The sequence below is a fragment of the Callithrix jacchus genome, chromosome 4 (genome assembly GCF_049354715.1).
Source record: "Callithrix jacchus isolate 240 chromosome 4, calJac240_pri, whole genome shotgun sequence".
Classification (NCBI taxonomy): Eukaryota; Metazoa; Chordata; class Mammalia; order Primates; family Cebidae; genus Callithrix; species Callithrix jacchus.
In genome coordinates this window covers 47,184,161-47,202,813 of record NC_133505.1, presented here as the reverse complement: position 1 = coordinate 47,202,813, position 18,653 = coordinate 47,184,161, and the positions used below count along the sequence as shown (strand labels likewise).

Below are 18,653 nucleotides of genomic sequence, written 5' to 3'. Positions count from 1 at the left end.
TTTAAATATAATCAGTTTTAATATTTGTGATTCTTTTTTCAAACTGTATTTTCTTAAAGACTCTCCTTCCAAGTAACTAAGAGCTATTTCGAGTAATTAAGAGCTATTCTCTTGCTGTCTTCATGTATTCTCATTAAACTATGGTGTCAGATTTTGAGCTGTAGATTTCTTTAATCTAGAAGCACTGTTATTCAGAGGGGATAACTGGAAGACACCGATTAAAACCCCCGAAAATGTTGAAGTCCTTTAGGAAAAGGTTCAAAGTGTTGAAATTTCCACCCTGAGAAACAGCATAGTGGTTCAAGGAAAGACATTACATTTATTACCCAAACGACCTTGGGGCATTTAGTCTTCCTGGACATGCTTGTGAGGATTGAAAGAGAAAACCTCTGCAGGGGTGTTTAAAGGTCAGTGCTGTAGATACTCAGCATCTGGCATCTTGGCTTCCTGCTTGTTAAACCTGGCATTTTTACTGATAGCGTATTTGTGTAGTTTCCTTAGATTGTTCAGTTTCATACAGTCTTCAATAGTCGCCGACGCTTTTATTTTTCTAGAGTGTCAAGTTGAAAACTAGGCAGATCTACCTACTCTAAAAATCACCCTAAAATAAACTAGTTGAAGAAATTAGATCCTGAAGATACTTGGTGGAGAATCTCAAAGTTTTTATGAGTGTATGCATATTCAAATAGAGATAAAAGAAGCCAAAAGAAAAGAATTGTGGCAAGGCTGACAGGAGAACTGTGGACTAAGCATCAATTCTAATCATGGGGGCCAACTTGAAGATACATGTTTTGAAGATAAATTTTGACTCCAGCTCGCTGGGTACAGTTGCTCATTCCTGGAATCCCAGCACTTTGGGAGTCTGAGGCAGGCAGATCATTTGAATCCAGGAGTTCTCGACCAGCCTGGGCAACATGGCAAACCCTATCTCTACAGTAATACAAAAATTAGCTGAGCATGGTGGTGTGTGCTTGCAGTCCCATCTACTCAGGAGGCTGAGAGGGAAGGATTGCTTCAGCCAAGAAGGCAGAGGCTGCAGTCAGCCAAGACTGCATCACCTCACTCCAGCCTGGGCAACAGAGTGGGACCTCATATCTAAATAAATAAGTAAATTAATAAGTAAAATGAAGGAGTGATAAGTCCTCCAGCTTTGTTCTTTTTCAAAATTTTTTGGTCATTATAGGTCTTTTGAATATCCCTATTCTCTATTCAGATTTTAGGATCAACTTGTCAATTTCTGCAACAACAACAACAAAAAGCCTTCTGGGATTTTGATAGAGATTATAGAAAATCCATAGATCAATTTGGGGGGAATTGTCAGCTTAATAATATTGGATCTTCCAACCCATAACCATGTTGTATCTCTTCGTGGTATAAATTTAAGCAATGTTTTGCAGTTCCAGTGTACAGACCTTACACTTCTGTTAAATGTATTTCAGTCTTCCTTTTGTGAATTTTTTAATTGTTTTATTTCATTTTCAGATGGTTCATTGCTAATATTTAGTAATATAGTTATCTGTATATTGATCTTGTATCCTGCAGTCTTACAGAATTCATTTATTAGTTCAAATAGTTTTTTGTCTGTGTGGGTGAGGGTTGATTCCTTAGGTTATTTTTATACACAAGATCATGTCATCTGCTAATAAAGACAGTTTAACTTTTTCCTTTCCAATCTGTGTATCTTCAATTTAGTTCACTTCTCCTAATCCACTTGATAGAACCTCTAGGATAATGTTGAGTACATGTGGTGAGAGCTAGTATTCTTGACTTGTCCCTAATCTTAGGGAGAAAGAATTCAGGCTTTCAACATTCAATATGATGCCTGTTATGAGGCTGAAGAAGTTCATTCTGTTCCCAGATTGTTGAGCCTGTTTATCATGAAAGGGTGGTGGATTTTGTCAAATGTTTTATCTATGTCTATTGAGATGATCATGAGTTTTTGCCTTTCATTCTATTCATATGGTGTAATTTAGGATGTTAAACCAACCTTGCTTTTGTGGGATAAACCTCATTTGGTCACACTATAAATCCTTTTTATATACTGCTGGATTCAGCTTGCTAACATTTTCTTAAGGATTCCAGCATGGTCATTTAAATTTAAGGGTCCTTTAAAGATGTTTTTAAATATAAAAAAGTCCAATATAAACATCTTTTATTCTACGGTTTGAGCTTCATATGTCTTGAGAATCCTTCCCTATCCTGATGTTTTAAATATATTTGCTGTTTTATTCCAAAAGTGTTGTAAAACAGAATAATGTCATAGGATATAGAATAGTGGGTGTGGTATGTATCTAACTTAAGATACTACTGTAAGTTTTCCCATATGGAAAAACTCCTTAGCAACATTTATTAATAGTATATGCTTTCTCCACTATTCATAAATCCACCTATATCATGTATTTTCCTGTATATGAGTGTTGGTGCACCTTCTGCCCTGTTCTGCTGTATGTTATCTATCTTTGGATCATTAAAAGACTGCCTTCATTAGCCTGGTTTTGTAATACTCCTTGCTATTTGACAGGGCAGGGCCCCCTACCTTGCTTTTCTTCACTACCAATTTTTCTTGGCTATTTTTAACTCTTTTTATTTCCATATAATTTTACAATCAAATTTATAAATCAAGTTGACTTTGGAATTGTATTGAATCTATAGATTAATCAAAGAATTGACTTCTTCGTGATGTGGACTTATTCTTGTCTTCCATTATCTCATTCAGTAATATTTTCTCCAAAAATTGCTGTGCAAATTTTTTCATATTTATTTAATACGTTATGGTTTGTGGCTAACAAAAAAACTTGTTTCTATTATATATTAATTGAATTACTGGTAAATGTAGAATTACTGGTAAATGTAGAACTGCTGGGGGTTTTGTATGTTGATCTTTCATACATAAACATTATTGAATGTATTGGTTGTAACGATTCTTTGTAGACTTCCTGGATTTTCTATATATAATCTTTAAATAAGGCCAATCTCAGTCTTCCTCTTCAATTCTTCTCTTTCTTCTTATTTCATAACGAAGATCTCTAGTAAACTATCAAATAAAAATTATAGTGGACTTCCTTCTGTATTCTTCGTTTTACTGGTAATGGAATACTTCTAAATATTTTTACAGATACCACTATTGGAAAATCTGTCATATTCCTAGTTTGCCAAAAGGTTGTATACCGAGCACTAGGTCGGCCAAGAGACCCCCACTCAGGTGGTTGAGCAAGAGAACACATGGACAGAACACATGGACACAGGGAGGGAAACATCACACGGGAGCCTGTCAGGGGTGGGTGGCAAGGGGAGGGAGAGCATTAGGAGAAATACCTAATGTAGATGACGGGTTGAGGGGTGCTGCAAACCACCATGGCACATATATACCTATGTAACAAACCTGTATGTTCTGCTCATGTATCATAGAACTTAAAATAATAAAAAAATTAAAAAATTTAAAAATCTACATCCTATCAAATCCAAGAAGGATCAATAAGATCATTTGCTAATTTTACATTCTTACTTTCTTCCTTCTTCATTGATTTCCCTGTGCTTTGATGGGTCAGGTCAGTAGTGGTGGGGCTGGGAATGACAGACTTGATGGGACGGATTTGCTGTTGCCCCCAGTGAGCCACTCCTCTGCTGACCTCCAGGGTTAACTGGATCATACGGTTAATGGCCTGTTGAATGTCATCCAAACTAGGAATCATTACCTGTGGAAAGAAGAAGCAAATATTAACAACGCCAGGGCATACAGTCCATCCCTCGATTTTCATCACCTCCATTCTCCACTGAGTGGGCCAAGCCTCAGCTGGCCCAGTAGAAGGCTGATTTGAGGGGATGAATGATAGAGGAGGATGGGGGGGTGCAGATTTTCTCTATCCTGAAATTTTCCTGTTCTGCAGGCCTCATTATACCACAAGCTAATGCAGAAGTAACTTTTTAATAACAGATAGAAATGACATTTTGATTTTGTTAAAAAGGTCAAACTAGTACTTGTCATCCTTTTCCCAACGAGGGTGGCAGAATGCAGTGGGAAATTACAGACTACTGTTAGAGATCCATGAAACAAACTAACTGAAGAAACTACATCACCAAGATTCTGACCTCGGTTCTTAGAAATGTGCCAAATAAGCTAAAAAGCTGTCCTTCAGTAGGTCAGACCACGTAAAGGTGGTTTTAGGTGAGTCACAGGCCATTTCTGCCTGGCCTTATTCTTTGACCCATCACAGAATGCAGTTCAGCCATCCCATGTGGCTTGGAGTTCCAGATGCCCATCAGCAGCTGGGGTAGTTGTAGAGATAAGTGCCATGGGAAGACACGGGTGATTCAGATGCTCAGAGAACAGGCTCTTTCTGTCTTTATCTTCTGCCGCCCTTAGTGGTTTGCCTTAGTCATGTGTTTGGGGTAGGGATCAGGACACCTGTGATGATTTTATTTAGATAATTTGATGTCTGAAGTAAGAAGCAAGGCAATTTGTAGGGTACTTGCTAATTGATGGCAGAACAGATGCCTAACTCAACTCTTATACTAGCCCTTGAATACACCATGAGCTAATACAAAGTAACCTTCTTTTTTCTGAGACAGAGTCTCACTCTGACACCCAGGCTGGAGTGCGGTGGCATGATCTTGGCTCACTGCAACCTCCAATGCCTGGGTTCAGTCAGTTCTCCTGCCTCAGCCTCCTGAGTAGCTGGGATTACAGTGCCCACTACCAAGCCCAGCTAATGTTTGTATTTTTAGTAGAGACAGGGTTTTACCATGTTGGCCAGGCAGGTCTCAAACTCTGGACCTCAGGTGATATGCCAGCCTCAGCCTCCCAAAGTGCTGGGATTACAGGCATGAGCCACCACACCGGCCCAGAAGTAATTTTAATAACAGATAGTAATGACATTTCCATTTTGTTAAACAGTGAGGGAAAGTAAAAAAAAAATACATAGGACCAAAACATTACTCTAAATGAAAGCTCAGTTCTAATACCATACTTCTTAAGTACCTTACCAAAATATCAGTGTATTTAATAATACCTACCACATTAGGAATTGCAAGGTGTACTTCACTTTTTATAAAGGAAATAGTATCTTCTGACCGCTTTCGTCCATAATGGCTGCAATGAGATGGACATTTAGCTGATGAACCTTCACCTAAAATTTCATTAATAGTTTATTATGCTACAAAATTCAGTCTTAACAATAAAGACCATTTTTAAAGGGCTAAATTACACAAAGAGAATATTACTTCTAATAGAATCCTAAATTTCAGAGAACTAAGAAAATACAATGACCTAATAGTTTTAGAAGTAAAATACTAATCTCATATACATTGTCTGCTATTTTAATGTTGTGCTTTCTCAATAATAACCTTTAACGATGTTTACGAAAGGCATCCTTTGTTCGCAGCCCTCAGATACAGGACAAGATTACCAACAAAAAAGCATATACCTTTATATGTTTTTTTATCTATATTTTTACAAGATTAAACAGGAAGTTTCTAGTCCATGCCTTCCAAAAACTGCTTTGTTAAACAATATCACTCATGCACAGACAGCAGCACAGATGCCTGAGTTCAGTTATGAAGGGCACAGGCAGAGCTGCAAATTAGTCTGGCTAGCATAGCTCCCTCTGTCTTAACCTCTACCCCTATCCCAGAGAAAATTACAATACATGCAAACTCTCCATTCTCTTTTCCTCTGGGAGTGCAAGAAATACTGTCATTACTGAAAACCTTCATCTCCATTTCTAAATACGAGCAGATGGGGGTGGGAGGGGATCACAAGAAACATAGAGACCACAGGTCAAAAGTGAAGACCCAACATTTAGCACTCAGGGCCAGTGGTTCCCAGATAAGCATATTATTGGAAAGGACTCTGAACAAAAGCAAGCAAGTAGACAGAACCCCTCAATTCATAGTTTCCCAGTGAAATTCAAGATGTCACAATAAACTTGGTGTAGGCATTGATTCAAAGTGTGTAATTTGAGAATAAGAGTTTTCATAAAGTATAAAGGAACAGATGAATAATAGAGGCAATGAACAGCACATTAGATCTTTTGGTACTCTACACAGCAAATTAGAGAATTGCCTTAAGGTATTCTCCAAAATTTCAGATGCAAAATATAAAGAGAAGGTAAGAATAAGTAACATTTATTGAATGCTTAATGTACGCAAGGCAGTTTTCATAATTACCAGTTTATGTTCACAACAATTCTGTAAGGCAGATCCTATGATTACTGTTATTTCCACATTGTAGGTAAGAAAACCAAGGTAGGGAGAGGTTAAGTAATTTCCAGGGGGTCACTCCTCTCAGAGATGCTTCCTACCTAGATATAGCATGTGAATACTGTGTAGATATGGGAAATTAAAGCAAAGCACTCCTTTCACCTCAAGAATAGGCTTGTTTTTTTCATCTTGAAAAGATTCTCTGTGTGCCTGACAGGATTAATGGGGGAAGAAAATCAGCTACATCTAAATATACACTTTGTGAATTTCAAGAATAAAAGAGAAATCCTGTAAGCATCAAAACAAATACAGGTTGTTATTTGGAAAAGAAAATCAGATTAGCAGAGATCTTTCCTCTAAAAATGGAAACCAAAGAAGCCAATGGAGCAGTCTCTGTAGAGGGAAAGGGATTATGATCCTAGAAGACAACACTAGCATTCGTGTATGGGGATAAGAGAAAGATATTTTAGACAAGTAAGGATTTTGAGTATTATCCTCATGTATGGCTCCTCAAAAAATGCTGAATTTCCACAGAACTTGTAAATCAACATGGCATAGTGAGTTCATACTTCAAAAAAGCTTCTTTTTGTCAAACCCATCACAGTCACAGATGGGAGATAAAGATGTGAGAATGCTCAAATACAAGGTAAGCATCTCCATGGAGTAGAAATGTAGAGAGACACAAGGACAGCCTGGCTGTTCTTGGGCTAGAAAGAGGCAGCAACCATGGGGAGGTTGGCTCTGATGGAATGTAGAGGAGGAACAAGACTCCATGCAGGATGGGGGCTCAGCCAGCCTCACTACTTGAGGCCAAAAACTAAGATGATGCTCTCCCACCTGTCTTGCAGATGATGCTGCAAGACAAGGGCTGTAAACCTACTACCTGCAGCTATGGCTTTTCCAGAAGATGTGGATGTGGGCAAAAGAAGCACATCCACAGCTTCCCTGATGAGCACCTAAATCAGGCCACCTGTGTGCTCCCTGGCCAAACCTGCCATACCCCCAGTATGTCTCCCGGGTCCAGTAACAGTGAAGAAATAAGACCTCAGTTCTGTACTCAGGATTCCAAGTGTTATTTGGAGGCAAAAGTAAAACTCCTAGATAGGGAGGGAGAGAAGGAAAAAAAAACACAAAAACAAAGCTCTCACTCAAAGAGCGCCTGCACATTAAATCCAAGTATGAATGGATACATCTAAGGGTAAGAAAGAGAGCTAACAAAATCCAAAATTGAAACAGAAACTCACTCCAGATGAAAATTAATGTCCAGATAACAAACTCTAAAGTAAGGATATTGAAAATGTTCAAAGAGATATATGAAGACAATCTTCCAAAAAAAATATTTTTTAATTGCTAAACTAAAAAAGCAGAAATAATACCATATCTGAAGGATAAGGAAAAAGTACTATTTCTTGAAATATTTAAGATATCACAGATGATAAAATGTTTAGAATAGATACAGAGATACTTGCCCATAATGTATTTCAGAAAGGCAAGAAGATAACATAGGTGACAGAATCATTAGGTGACAAGGAGAAGAGACTGAGAAGCCCCAACGTATGAAATGACCACATGTCCAGTGTGCCCAGGACAGTTCCAGATTCACCATGTCCTGGCACTTCATCTGAACAATGCCCCTTCACTCACAGAAGTGTCATAGTTAAAACAATAAATTATGTGGTCACTCTGTTCAACATTCCATTAATAGGAGTTCCAGAAGAAGACAATGAAAGAATATCCTATAAGCAATAGATAAAAGGGAAATTGCTGAGGTTTTTTCCAGCATTAAGGAAAGCTCTAAACCCTCAAATAGAAAGTATACTCTGAGAACAAAGCAGGATTAAATAAAGACAAATCCACATGGGGTCAGAAAACTGCAGAAATATTAAGGATTAAAAGAGAATATTCAGTTAGACTCATTCAGACTTATCAGCAGCAACATAACTCAGAAAAAAATGAATACTTACCAAATGCTAAAAGACCAAGAAAATTTTTATATCCAGCAAAATGTTAGAAAATATGAGGGCAAAACATTTTCAGACTTACAAAGAAGGATAAGAGCATATCCTTCTCACAAATCCTCACTAAAGAACCAATGGAATACAAAAAAGTACATGAGAACCTGGAGATTTTAAGAAAATATGCCAGCAAATAAATTATTTTAATATATTATTTTTGAGTGTTCACACAAAGGTAAAACTAAAACATCAAACAGCAATAAGGTACGTATGGTTCAGTGAGTAAAGCCTGCCAAGGCCCTTGTAGTCAGAAATAAGACTAGAAACTGCAAAACTAAGGACAGTACTTTTTTGATGTTGTTGTTGTTGTTGTTTTGAGACAAAGTCTCACTCTGTCGCCCAGGCTAGAGTGCAGTGGTGCAATCTCAGCTCACTGCAACCTTTTCCTCCCAGGTTCAAGCAATTCTCCTGCCTCAGCCTCCCTAGTAGCTGAGACTACAAGTGTGCACCCCCACATCTGGCTTATTTTTGATGTTTCACCATGTTGGCCAGGCTGGTTTCAAACTCCTGACCTCAGTGATTCACCTGCCTTGGCCCTCAAAGTGCTGGGACTACAGTCATGAGTCACTGCACCTGGCCAGTACTTTTTTTATTTGGAACAAAACATGTGTGTTCTAAAGTTAAGGGTAATCACTTAAAGAACTAAAGTACAGAAAAGAGAATAAATGGTGAAAATGATCTACTCCAAAGACAACAGTCGTAATAAAATGAATAGATACTGAGATAGATACACAGAAAAAGGATACTGAGAAGAAAACACAAACGAAAATGTCATAAATTAAGTTCAACTATATCAAAAATCACAATAAACGCAAACCTTAAACTCACTAAGACAGAGATAATGAGATTGAAGGAAAATTATCACAGATACAATGTTTTTAAAAGGTAAAACTAAAAAATATAGAGAAAGGTTTAATTAAAGAGACTGAAACAATTATACAAAAAAGTTGGGAAAGTAAATTAACAAACTAAAGAGAATTGTGAGCAATCAGGATTAATGTAGATAAAGGGATTCATCAAATAAAAATAAAAGGAATAGTCCTCTTAAGCAGATTTAACTGCTATGATCTTGTATGTACCTAACAACTCAGCCATAAAATACATTAAACAAACTGACCAAAATGAGGAAAATTTAATAAGTTCACAATCACACTGGGAGAGTTGAACAGGACAAAATCAGCAATGCGGAGAGGACTCAAGATGGCTCAGTGAGAACAACCCAGGATTGAAGCTCTAGGTGAATGCGCAGAGAGGGTGAGTCAGGGCTGCATTTCCAGACGGATCTTTGTTGCCCACAGAACGGGGAAATTCCCAGGTATAAAAGAGACACGGGATGCCAGGCAGAGGTTTTGGCTAATGCAGTCGGCAGCCACTGCGGCCGGCGGCCGGCGCTGTAGCGCAGTGGCACTACACAGCGCTCCGCACAAAGTGCACTGGTCCGGGTGCCCTGTTGAACCGGCAATCTGAGACTTGAGAGGGCTGAACTTGAGACTGAATGGGACTTGGACAGTGAGCCAGCCCAGGAGATTCCAGGAAACAGCGTTTGGGGTAGTGCAGTGGGAAAAACAAAATGGTGATTCCAAACGCTCCCGGTGGAGAGGTTTCCTTAGGGCACAGCTGAATCCAGTACGGTGCAGCTCCATGGGGGAGGGGCGTCCGCCATTACCGAGGCAATCCACCCCTACTGAGGTACACGCCCATTGCTGATGCAGCCTGCCGTTGCCAAGGCAATCTGCCACAACAGAGAGACTCCGCCACAGGGCATAGCCTGTGGCAGCAGGGCGGAGACCGCAGCAGAAGGGCAGAGCCTGCAGCAACAGGGCGAACCTCACACCAGCAGGGCAGAGCCTCGGCAGGCAAATAGTGACTAGACTGCCTCCTAGCTGGGCAGGACAGCACAACGGACACTCACAAAGAAAGCCCCAACCCCCCCACCCCGAGACAGAGCATCTGAGAAAAAAAGGGTTTTTTTATGAGTTCTGTTGCAGCAGAATTAAACGTAGCAGCCTAACAGCCCTGAATGAACAACGGAGCTCACAGCTCAACACTCAAGCTCCTATAAAGTACAGACTGTCTCCTCAAGCAGCTCCCTGACCCCTCTATATCCAGAAGACTGACATTTGGCAGGCATCATTCTGGGACAAAGATAGCAGAAAAAGAAACTGGTAGCATCCCTCACTGTTCCGCAGCTGCTATAGGTGCACCCCAGACAAGCAGGGCCTGGAGTGGACCTCAGCAGTCGTACAGTGGAGGGGCTAGACTGGTAGAAGGAAAACCAAGTAACAGAAATACTTCATCATCAACAATCTGGGCGTCCACTCAGAGACCCAATCGAAAAGTCAGCAACTACACAGACGACAGGTGGATAAATCCACAAAGATGGGAAGAAACCAGCGAAAAAAGGAAGAAAACACCGGAAACCAGAACATCTTGCCTCCTAGAAAGGACCAAAACTCCTCACCAGCAAGGAAACAAAGCTGGATGGAGAATGACTGTGACGAAATGACAGAATTAGACTTCAGAAGGTGGATAATGAGAAACTTTTGTGAGCTAAAAGAACATGTTTTAAATCAATGCAAAGAAACTAAGAACCTTGAAAAAAGATTCGAGGAAATGATAACAAGAATGGATACCTTAGAGAGGAATATGAATGAATTAAAGGAGCTGAAAAACACAATACGAGAACTTCGCGAAGCATGCACAAGTTTCAACAGCCGAATTGACCAAGTAGAAGAAAGAATATCAGAAGTCGAAGATCAACTCAATGAAATAAAATGAGAAACCAAGATCAGAGAAAAAAGCACAAAAAGGAATGAACAAAGTCTCCAAGAAATGTGGGACTATGTGAAGACACCTAACCTACGTTTGATAGGTGTACCAGAATGTGACAAAGAGAATGAATCCAAGCTGGAAAATACTCTTCAGGACATTATCCAGGAAAATTTTCCCCCACCTAGCAAGACAGGCCAACAGTCAAATGCAGGAAATACAGAGAACACCACAAAGATATTCCGCAAGAAGAGCAACTTCAAGGCACAAATACTAAGGACAGCCAGGGAGAAAGGTTGGGTCACCCACAAAGGGAAGCCCATCAGACTCACAGCAGATCTCTCAGCAGAAACTCTACAAGCCAGAAGAGAGTGGGGGCCAATATTCAACATCCTTAAAGAAAAGAACTTTCAACCCAGAATTTCATATCCAGCCAAACTGAGCTTCAGAAGTGAAGGAAGAATAAAATCCTTTGTGAACAAGCAAGTACTCAGAGATTTTGTCACCACCAGGCCTGCTTTACAAGAGCTCCTGAAAGAGGCACTACACATAGAAAGGAACAACCAGTACCAGCCATTCCAAATTCACACTAAATGCTAAAGAGTATCAACATAATGAAGAATCTACAACAACTAATGGGCAAAACAGCCAGCTAGCATCAAAATGGCAGTATCAAATTCACACATAACAATATTAACCCTAAATGTAAATGGACTAAATGCACCAATCAAAAGACACAGACTGGCAAATTGGATAAAAAGCCAAAACCCATCAGTGTGCTGTATCCAGGAAACCCATCTCACATGCAAGGATACAAAAAGGCTCAAAATAAAGGGATGGTGGAAGATTTAACAAGCAAATGGAGAGCAAAAAAAAAGCAGGAGTTGCAATTCTCATCTCTGATAAAATAGACTTTAAAGCAACAAAGATCAAAAGAGACAAAGAAGGCCATTACATAATGGTAAAAGGATTGATACAACAAGAAGAGCTAACGATCGTAAACATATATGGACCCAATACAGGAGCACCCAGTTACATAAGGCAAGTTCTTAATGACTTACAAAGAGACTTAGACTCCCACACAATAATAGTGGGAGACTTTAACACTCCACTGTCAATATTAGACAGATCAACCAGACAGAAAATCAACAAGGATATTCAGGGCTTGAACTCAGACCTGGAGCAAGCAAACCTGATAGACATTTACAGAACTCTCCACCCCAAATCCATAGAATATACATTCTTCTCAGTACCACATCACACCTACTCTAAAACTGACCACATAATTGGAAGTAAAGCACTCCTCAGCAAATGCAAAACAACTGAAATCATAACAAACAGTCTCTCAGAACATAGGGCAATCAAGTTAGAACTCAATACAGAAACCAACCCAGAAGCGCACAGCTTCATGGAAACTGAACAACTGGCTCTTGAATGTTGACTGGATAAACAATGAAATGAAGGCAGAAATAAAGAAGTTCTTCGAAACCAATGAGAACGAAGACACAACATGCCAGAACCTCTGGGACCCATTTAAAGCAGTCTCTAGAGTAAAATATATAGCAATAAGTGCCCATATGAGGAGAATGGAGAGATCCAAAATTGACATCCTATCATCAAAATTGAAAGAGCTAGAGGAGCAAGATCAAAAAACCTCAAAACCCAGCAGAAGACAAGAAATAACTAAGATCAGAGCTGAACTGAAGGAGATAGAGACACGAAAAACCCTTCAAAAAATCAATAAATCCAAGAGCTGGTTTTTTGAAAAGATCAACAAAATAGACAGACCACTAGCCAGATTGATTAAAAATAAAAGAGAGAACAACCAAATAGATGCAATAAAAAATGATAAAGGGGAAATCACCACAGATTCCACAGAAATTCAAACCATCATCAGAGAATATTACAAACAACTCTATGCACATAAACTAGTAAACCTGGAAGATATGGATAAATTCCTGGACTCCTGTGTCCTCCCAAGCCTAAACCAGGAGGAAGCTGAAACTATGAATAGACCAATAACAAGGTCAGAAGTCGAGGCAGCACTTAAGAGCCTACCACACAAAAAAAGCCCAGGTCCGGATGGGTTCACACCCGAATTCTACCAGACACACAAAGAGGAGCTGGTACCATTCCTTCTGAAACTATTCCAAATAATCCAAAAAGAGGGATTCCTTCCCAAATCATTTTATGAGACCAATATCATCCTGATACCAAAACCCGGCAGAGACCCAACAAGAAAAGAAAACTTCAGGCCAATATCCATCATGAATATAGACACAAAAATCTTCAATAAAATATTGGCAAGCCGATTGCAACAGCAAATCAAAAAACTTATCCATCATGATCAAGTAGGATTCATCCTGGGGATGCAAGGCTGGTTCAACATACGCAAGTCTATGAACGTAATTCACCACATAAACAGAACCAAAAACAAAAACCACATGATTATCTCAATTGACGCAGAGAAGGCATTTGACAAAATACAACAGCCCTTTATGCGAAAAACCCTCAATAAACTCGGTATCGATGGATCGTATCGCAAAGTAATAAAAGCTATTTATGACAAACCAACAGCCAATATCATACTGAATGGACAAAAACTGGAAGCATTCCCTTTGAAATCCGGCACTAGACAAGGATGCCCTCTTTCACCACTCCTATTCAATATAGTACTGGAAATTCTAGCCAGAGCAATCAGGCAAGAAAAAGAAATAAAGGGTATTCAAATAGGAAAGGTGGAAGCCAAATTGTCTCTCTTTGCAGACGACATGACAGTATACCTAGAAGACCCCATCGCCTCAGCCCAAAAACTCCTGAAACTGATAAGCAACTTCAGCAAAGTCTCAGGATATAAAATCAATGTGCAAAAATCACAAGCATTCGTCTACACCAATAACAGACTTAAAGAAAGCCAAATCAAGAACGAACTGCCATTCACAATTGCTACAAAAAGAATAAAATACCTAGGAATACAACTCACAAGGAACGTAAGGGACCTCTTCAAGGAAAACTACAAACCACTGCTCAACGAAATAAGAGAGGACACAAACAGATGGAGAAACATTCCATGTTCTTGGTTAGGAAGAATTAATATCGTGAAAATGGCTATACTGCCCAAAGTAATTTACAGAATCAACGCTATCCCCATCAAGCTACCATTGACTTTCTTCACAGAACTGGAAAAAACCACCTTGAACTTCATATGGAACCAAAAGAGAGCCCGCATAGCCAAGTCAATTCTAAGCAAAAAGAACACAGCGGGGGGCATCACACTACCGGATTTCAAACTATACTACAAGGCTACAGTAATCAAAACAGCATGGTACTGGTACCAAAACAGAGACATAGACCAATGGAACAAAACAGAGGCATCGGAGGCAACACAACATATCTACAACCATACAATCTTTGATAAACCTGACAAAAACAAGCAATGGGGAAAGGATTCCCTGTTTAACAAATGGTGTTGGGAAAACTGGCTAGCCATGTGCAGAAAGCAGAAACTGGACCCCTTCCTGACACCTTACACTAAAATTAACTCCAGATGGATTAAAGACTTAAACATAAGACCTGGCACCATAAAAACCCTAGAAGGAAATCTAGGCAAAACCATCCAGGACATAGGAGTAGGCAAGGACTTCATGAACAAAACACCAAAAGCATTGGCAACAAAAGCCAAAATAGACAAATGGGACCTAATGAAACTCCACAGCTTCTGCACGGCAAAAGAAACAGTCACTAGAGTGAATCGGCTACCAACAGAATGGGAAAAAATTTTTGCAGTTTACCCATCTGACAAAGGGCTGATATCCAGAATTTACAAAGAACTCAAACAGATTTACAGGAAAAAAACAAACAAGCCCATTCAAAAGTGGGCAAAGGATATGAACAGACACTTTACGAAAGAAGACATATATGAGGCCAACAATCATATGAAAAAATGCTCATCATCACTGGTCATCAGAGAGATGCAAATCAAAACCACATTGAGGTACCATCTCACGCCAGTTAGAATGGTGATCATTAAAAAATCTGGAGACAACAGATGCTGGAGAGGATGTGGAGAAAAAGGAACACTTTTACACCATTGGTGGGAGTGTAAATTAGTTCAGCCATTGTGGAGGACAGTGTGGCGATTCCTCAAGGCCTTAGAAATAGAAATTCCAAAAACCCTAGAAGGAAATCTAGGCAAAACTATCCAGGACATAGGAGTAGGCAAGGACTTCATGAACAAAACACCAAGAGCATTGGCAACAAAAGCCAAAATAGACAAATGGGACCTAATGAAACTCCACAGCTTCTGCACGGCAAAAGATACAGTCACTAGAGTGGATCGGCAACCAACAGAATGGGAAAAAATTTTCGCAGTCTACCCATCTGACAAAGGGCTGATATCCAGAATTTACAAACAACTCAAGCAGATTTACAGGAAAAAAACAAACAAGCCCATTCAAAAGTGGGCAAAGGATATGAACAGATACTTTACGAAAGAAGACATATATGAGGCCAACAATCATATGAAAAAATGCTCATCGTCACTGGTCATCAGAGAGATGCAAATCAAAACCACATTGAGATACCATCTCACGCCAGTTAGAATGGCGATCATTAAAAAATCTGGAGACAACAGATGCTGGAGAGGATGTGGAGAAAAAGGAACACTTTTACACTGTTGGTGGGAGTGTAAATTAGTTCAACCATTGTGGAAGACAGTGTGGCGATTCCTCAAGGCCTTAGAAATAGAAATTCCATTTGACCCAGCAATCCCATTACTGGGTATATATCCAAAAGACTATAAATCGTTCTACTATAAGGACACATGTACACGAATGTTCATTGCAGCACTGTTTACAATAGCAAAGACCTGGAATCAACCCAAATGCCCATTGATAATAGACTGGATTGGAAAAATGTGGCACATATACACCATGGAATATTATGCAGCAATCAGAAATGATGAGTTCGTGTCGTTTGTAGGGACATGGATGAATCTGGAAAACATCATCCTCAGCAAACTGACACAAGAACAGAAAATGAAACACCGCATATTCTCACTCATAGGTGGGTGATGAAAAATGAGAACACATGGACACAGAAAGGGGAGTACTAAACACTGGGGTCTATTGGGGGGGAAAAGGGGAGGGCCAGTGGGAGGGGGAGGTGAGGAGGGATAGCCTGGGGAGAAATGCCAAATGTGGGTGAAGGGGAGAAGAAAAGCAAAGCACACTGCCATGTGTGTACCTATGCAACTGTCTTGCATGCTCTGCTCATGTACCCCAAAACCTATAATCCAATAAAAAATTAAAAAAAAATAAAAAATAAAAAAAAAATAAAAAAATAAAAATAAAAATAAAAATAAAAAAAAAAAAAAAAGAAATAGAAATTCCATTTGACCCAACAATCCCATTACTGGGTATATATCCAAAGGACTATAAATCGTTCTACTATAAGGACACATGCACACGAATGTTCATTGCAGCACTATTTACAATAGCAAAGACCTGGAATCAACCCAAATGCCCATTGATGATAGACTGGATTGGGAAAATGTGGCACATATACACCATGGAATATTATGCAGCAATCAGAAATGATGAGTTTGTGTCGTTTGTAGGGACATGGATGAATCTGGAGAACATCATTCTCAGCAAACTGACACGAGAACAGAAAATGAAATACCGCATATTCTCACTCATAGGCGGGTGATGAAAAATGAGAACACATGGACACAGGGAGGGGAGTACTAAACACTGGGGTCTATTGGGGGGAAAAGGGGAGGGCCAGCGGCAGGGGAGCTGGGGAGGGATAGCCTGGGGAGAAATGCCAAATGTGGGTGAAGGGGAGAAAGGAAGCAAAACACACTGCCATGTGTGTACCTATGCAACTGTCTTGCATGTTCTGCACATGTACCCCAAAACCTAAAATGCAATTAAAAAAAATGAGCAATGAATAGCCAATTAATAAATCTTAAAAAAAACATGCAGAACCTTTACACAGAGAGTTATAAAACATCACAGATAGATATTAAAGAAGACTTATACCAATGCAGAGATAATACATAATTCTGAATAGAAGATTCAATATTTGTAAGGATGCTAATTCACTCCATATTGATCTATAGATTCAATGAAGCTTAAATGACTCCCCCACCTGACCTCACAACTAAGTTGATTTTTCAACAACTTTTGCTAGTCAACTAATCAACCATATGGAAAAAAATATATTAATATGCTCCCTCACACTAAGCATAAAAATCAATAACATGTAAATTAAATCCCTAAATATAAAGGTCAAAGCTACAAAACTTTTGGAAGACATTATGAAGTAGGGAAGAGTTGGTTTCTTTAAAAAGACCACAAATCACTAAGATTGATAAACTTGAATATTTTTAAAACTCAGCAATGGAAAATGAAAATAAAGAAAATAAAAAGATAAGGCAAAACTGATAAAAGACATTTGTTATATTATCATCAATAATTGTGGATACATGTATATATTAAAAATACTTATTAATTAATCCAATTCAATAGAAAAACAGGCCAGAAAAGGAACACAAATTTTAAGGAAGAGAAACACCCAATGACCCATAAACACAAGAAACTATATTTAATCTCATCAGTAACCAGGAAAATGCAAGCTAATCCCAATGAGATGCCATTTCACACCCTCTATGTTGGCAACAATATTTTAATCTAATAATACTGTCTGAAGGGATTAGGGGCCGTGGGCACTCTCACTAGGCACTGCCTGATAAAATGAGGCATGCAGATACCCTAGGACCCAGCAAACCCACTCTTGGCAGGTGCAGCAGGAGACAGGTACAAGATGCTCACAGAGGCTTTATTCATGATAGCACAAACTGACACAACCCAAATCACCATCACCAGTAGAATGGATAAACAGACTGTGTATACTCCAACTACACAGAAGTGTAAAAAACTATACCCCATGGATTAATCTCAAAAACTTTATATTGAGCACAGTTCAAATACAAGCAAACTTAACTGATACATGGGTTGGGGATACAAAAATGTAGTAAACCGTGAGGAAAACCGAGACAATGATAAATACCAAGTTGAGGATAGTGGTTACCTTTGAGGGAGAAGGAAGAGGACCCATTAAAGGGACTAGTAGCCTTTTTTTTTATCTCAGGCAGGGTGTTGGGAACATGGGTGTTCATTTGACCACAGTTCTTGCAGTATTATGCAAATATTTTCTACAGTTTTTTAATGAATGCTATATTTTAAATTTTATAGTTTTTTTAGTTAATAAATTTGTAAGAGGTGCTATTCACATTTTAGTATGATAAGTATGATTACCAGACATAATTAGCATATTTTCAACTTACCTTGCAACAAATATTCTTCTTTTCATTGTGTCCAGAGATAAACGTGTAGCTTTTTGAAGACTGTCTAGTAATTGATGAGAGAAAAAAGCAAAGACCTCTTTACACTCCTGTAATAAGAAATCAGATTAAATTTGGTATCTCTCCTCCAAAAAAACCTTGGGTATCCCCAAAACAATGATATAGTATTGGAAGTGACATGTGAGAGGCAAAAAATAATAAAGTATACATTTTCAATCCTAAATTATTTGTCTGGTGTTTTTAGACAAATAAGAATATATGAAAACCGTGTTTGCATAAACACCCTAACAAACCAGAGAGAC

General features: G+C 38.9%; 1 protein-coding gene and 1 non-coding gene across 9 annotated transcripts in view; one reads left to right on the top strand and one right to left on the bottom strand.

Moving 5' to 3' along the window:
• DNAH8 (dynein axonemal heavy chain 8) overlaps positions 1-18,653 on the bottom strand; it is a 346,427-nt gene that overhangs the window by 222,345 nt on the left and 105,429 nt on the right. For all 8 annotated transcript variants that reach the window (XM_054254946.2, XM_054254948.2, XM_054254949.2 and 5 more), the window contains 3 exons: positions 18,334-18,440; positions 5,014-5,089; positions 3,506-3,695 (listed from right to left, as the gene is read on the bottom strand). In XM_054254946.2, the coding sequence (XP_054110921.2) occupies positions 3,506-3,695; positions 5,014-5,089; positions 18,334-18,440 (373 nt within the window). The remainder of the gene's footprint in view (positions 1-3,505; positions 3,696-5,013; positions 5,090-18,333; positions 18,441-18,653) is intronic.
• On the top strand, positions 370-483 carry LOC118153365 (small nucleolar RNA SNORA8). Its single transcript, XR_004742604.2, has one exon. It is a non-coding gene; the product is annotated as a small nucleolar RNA SNORA8 (small nucleolar RNA).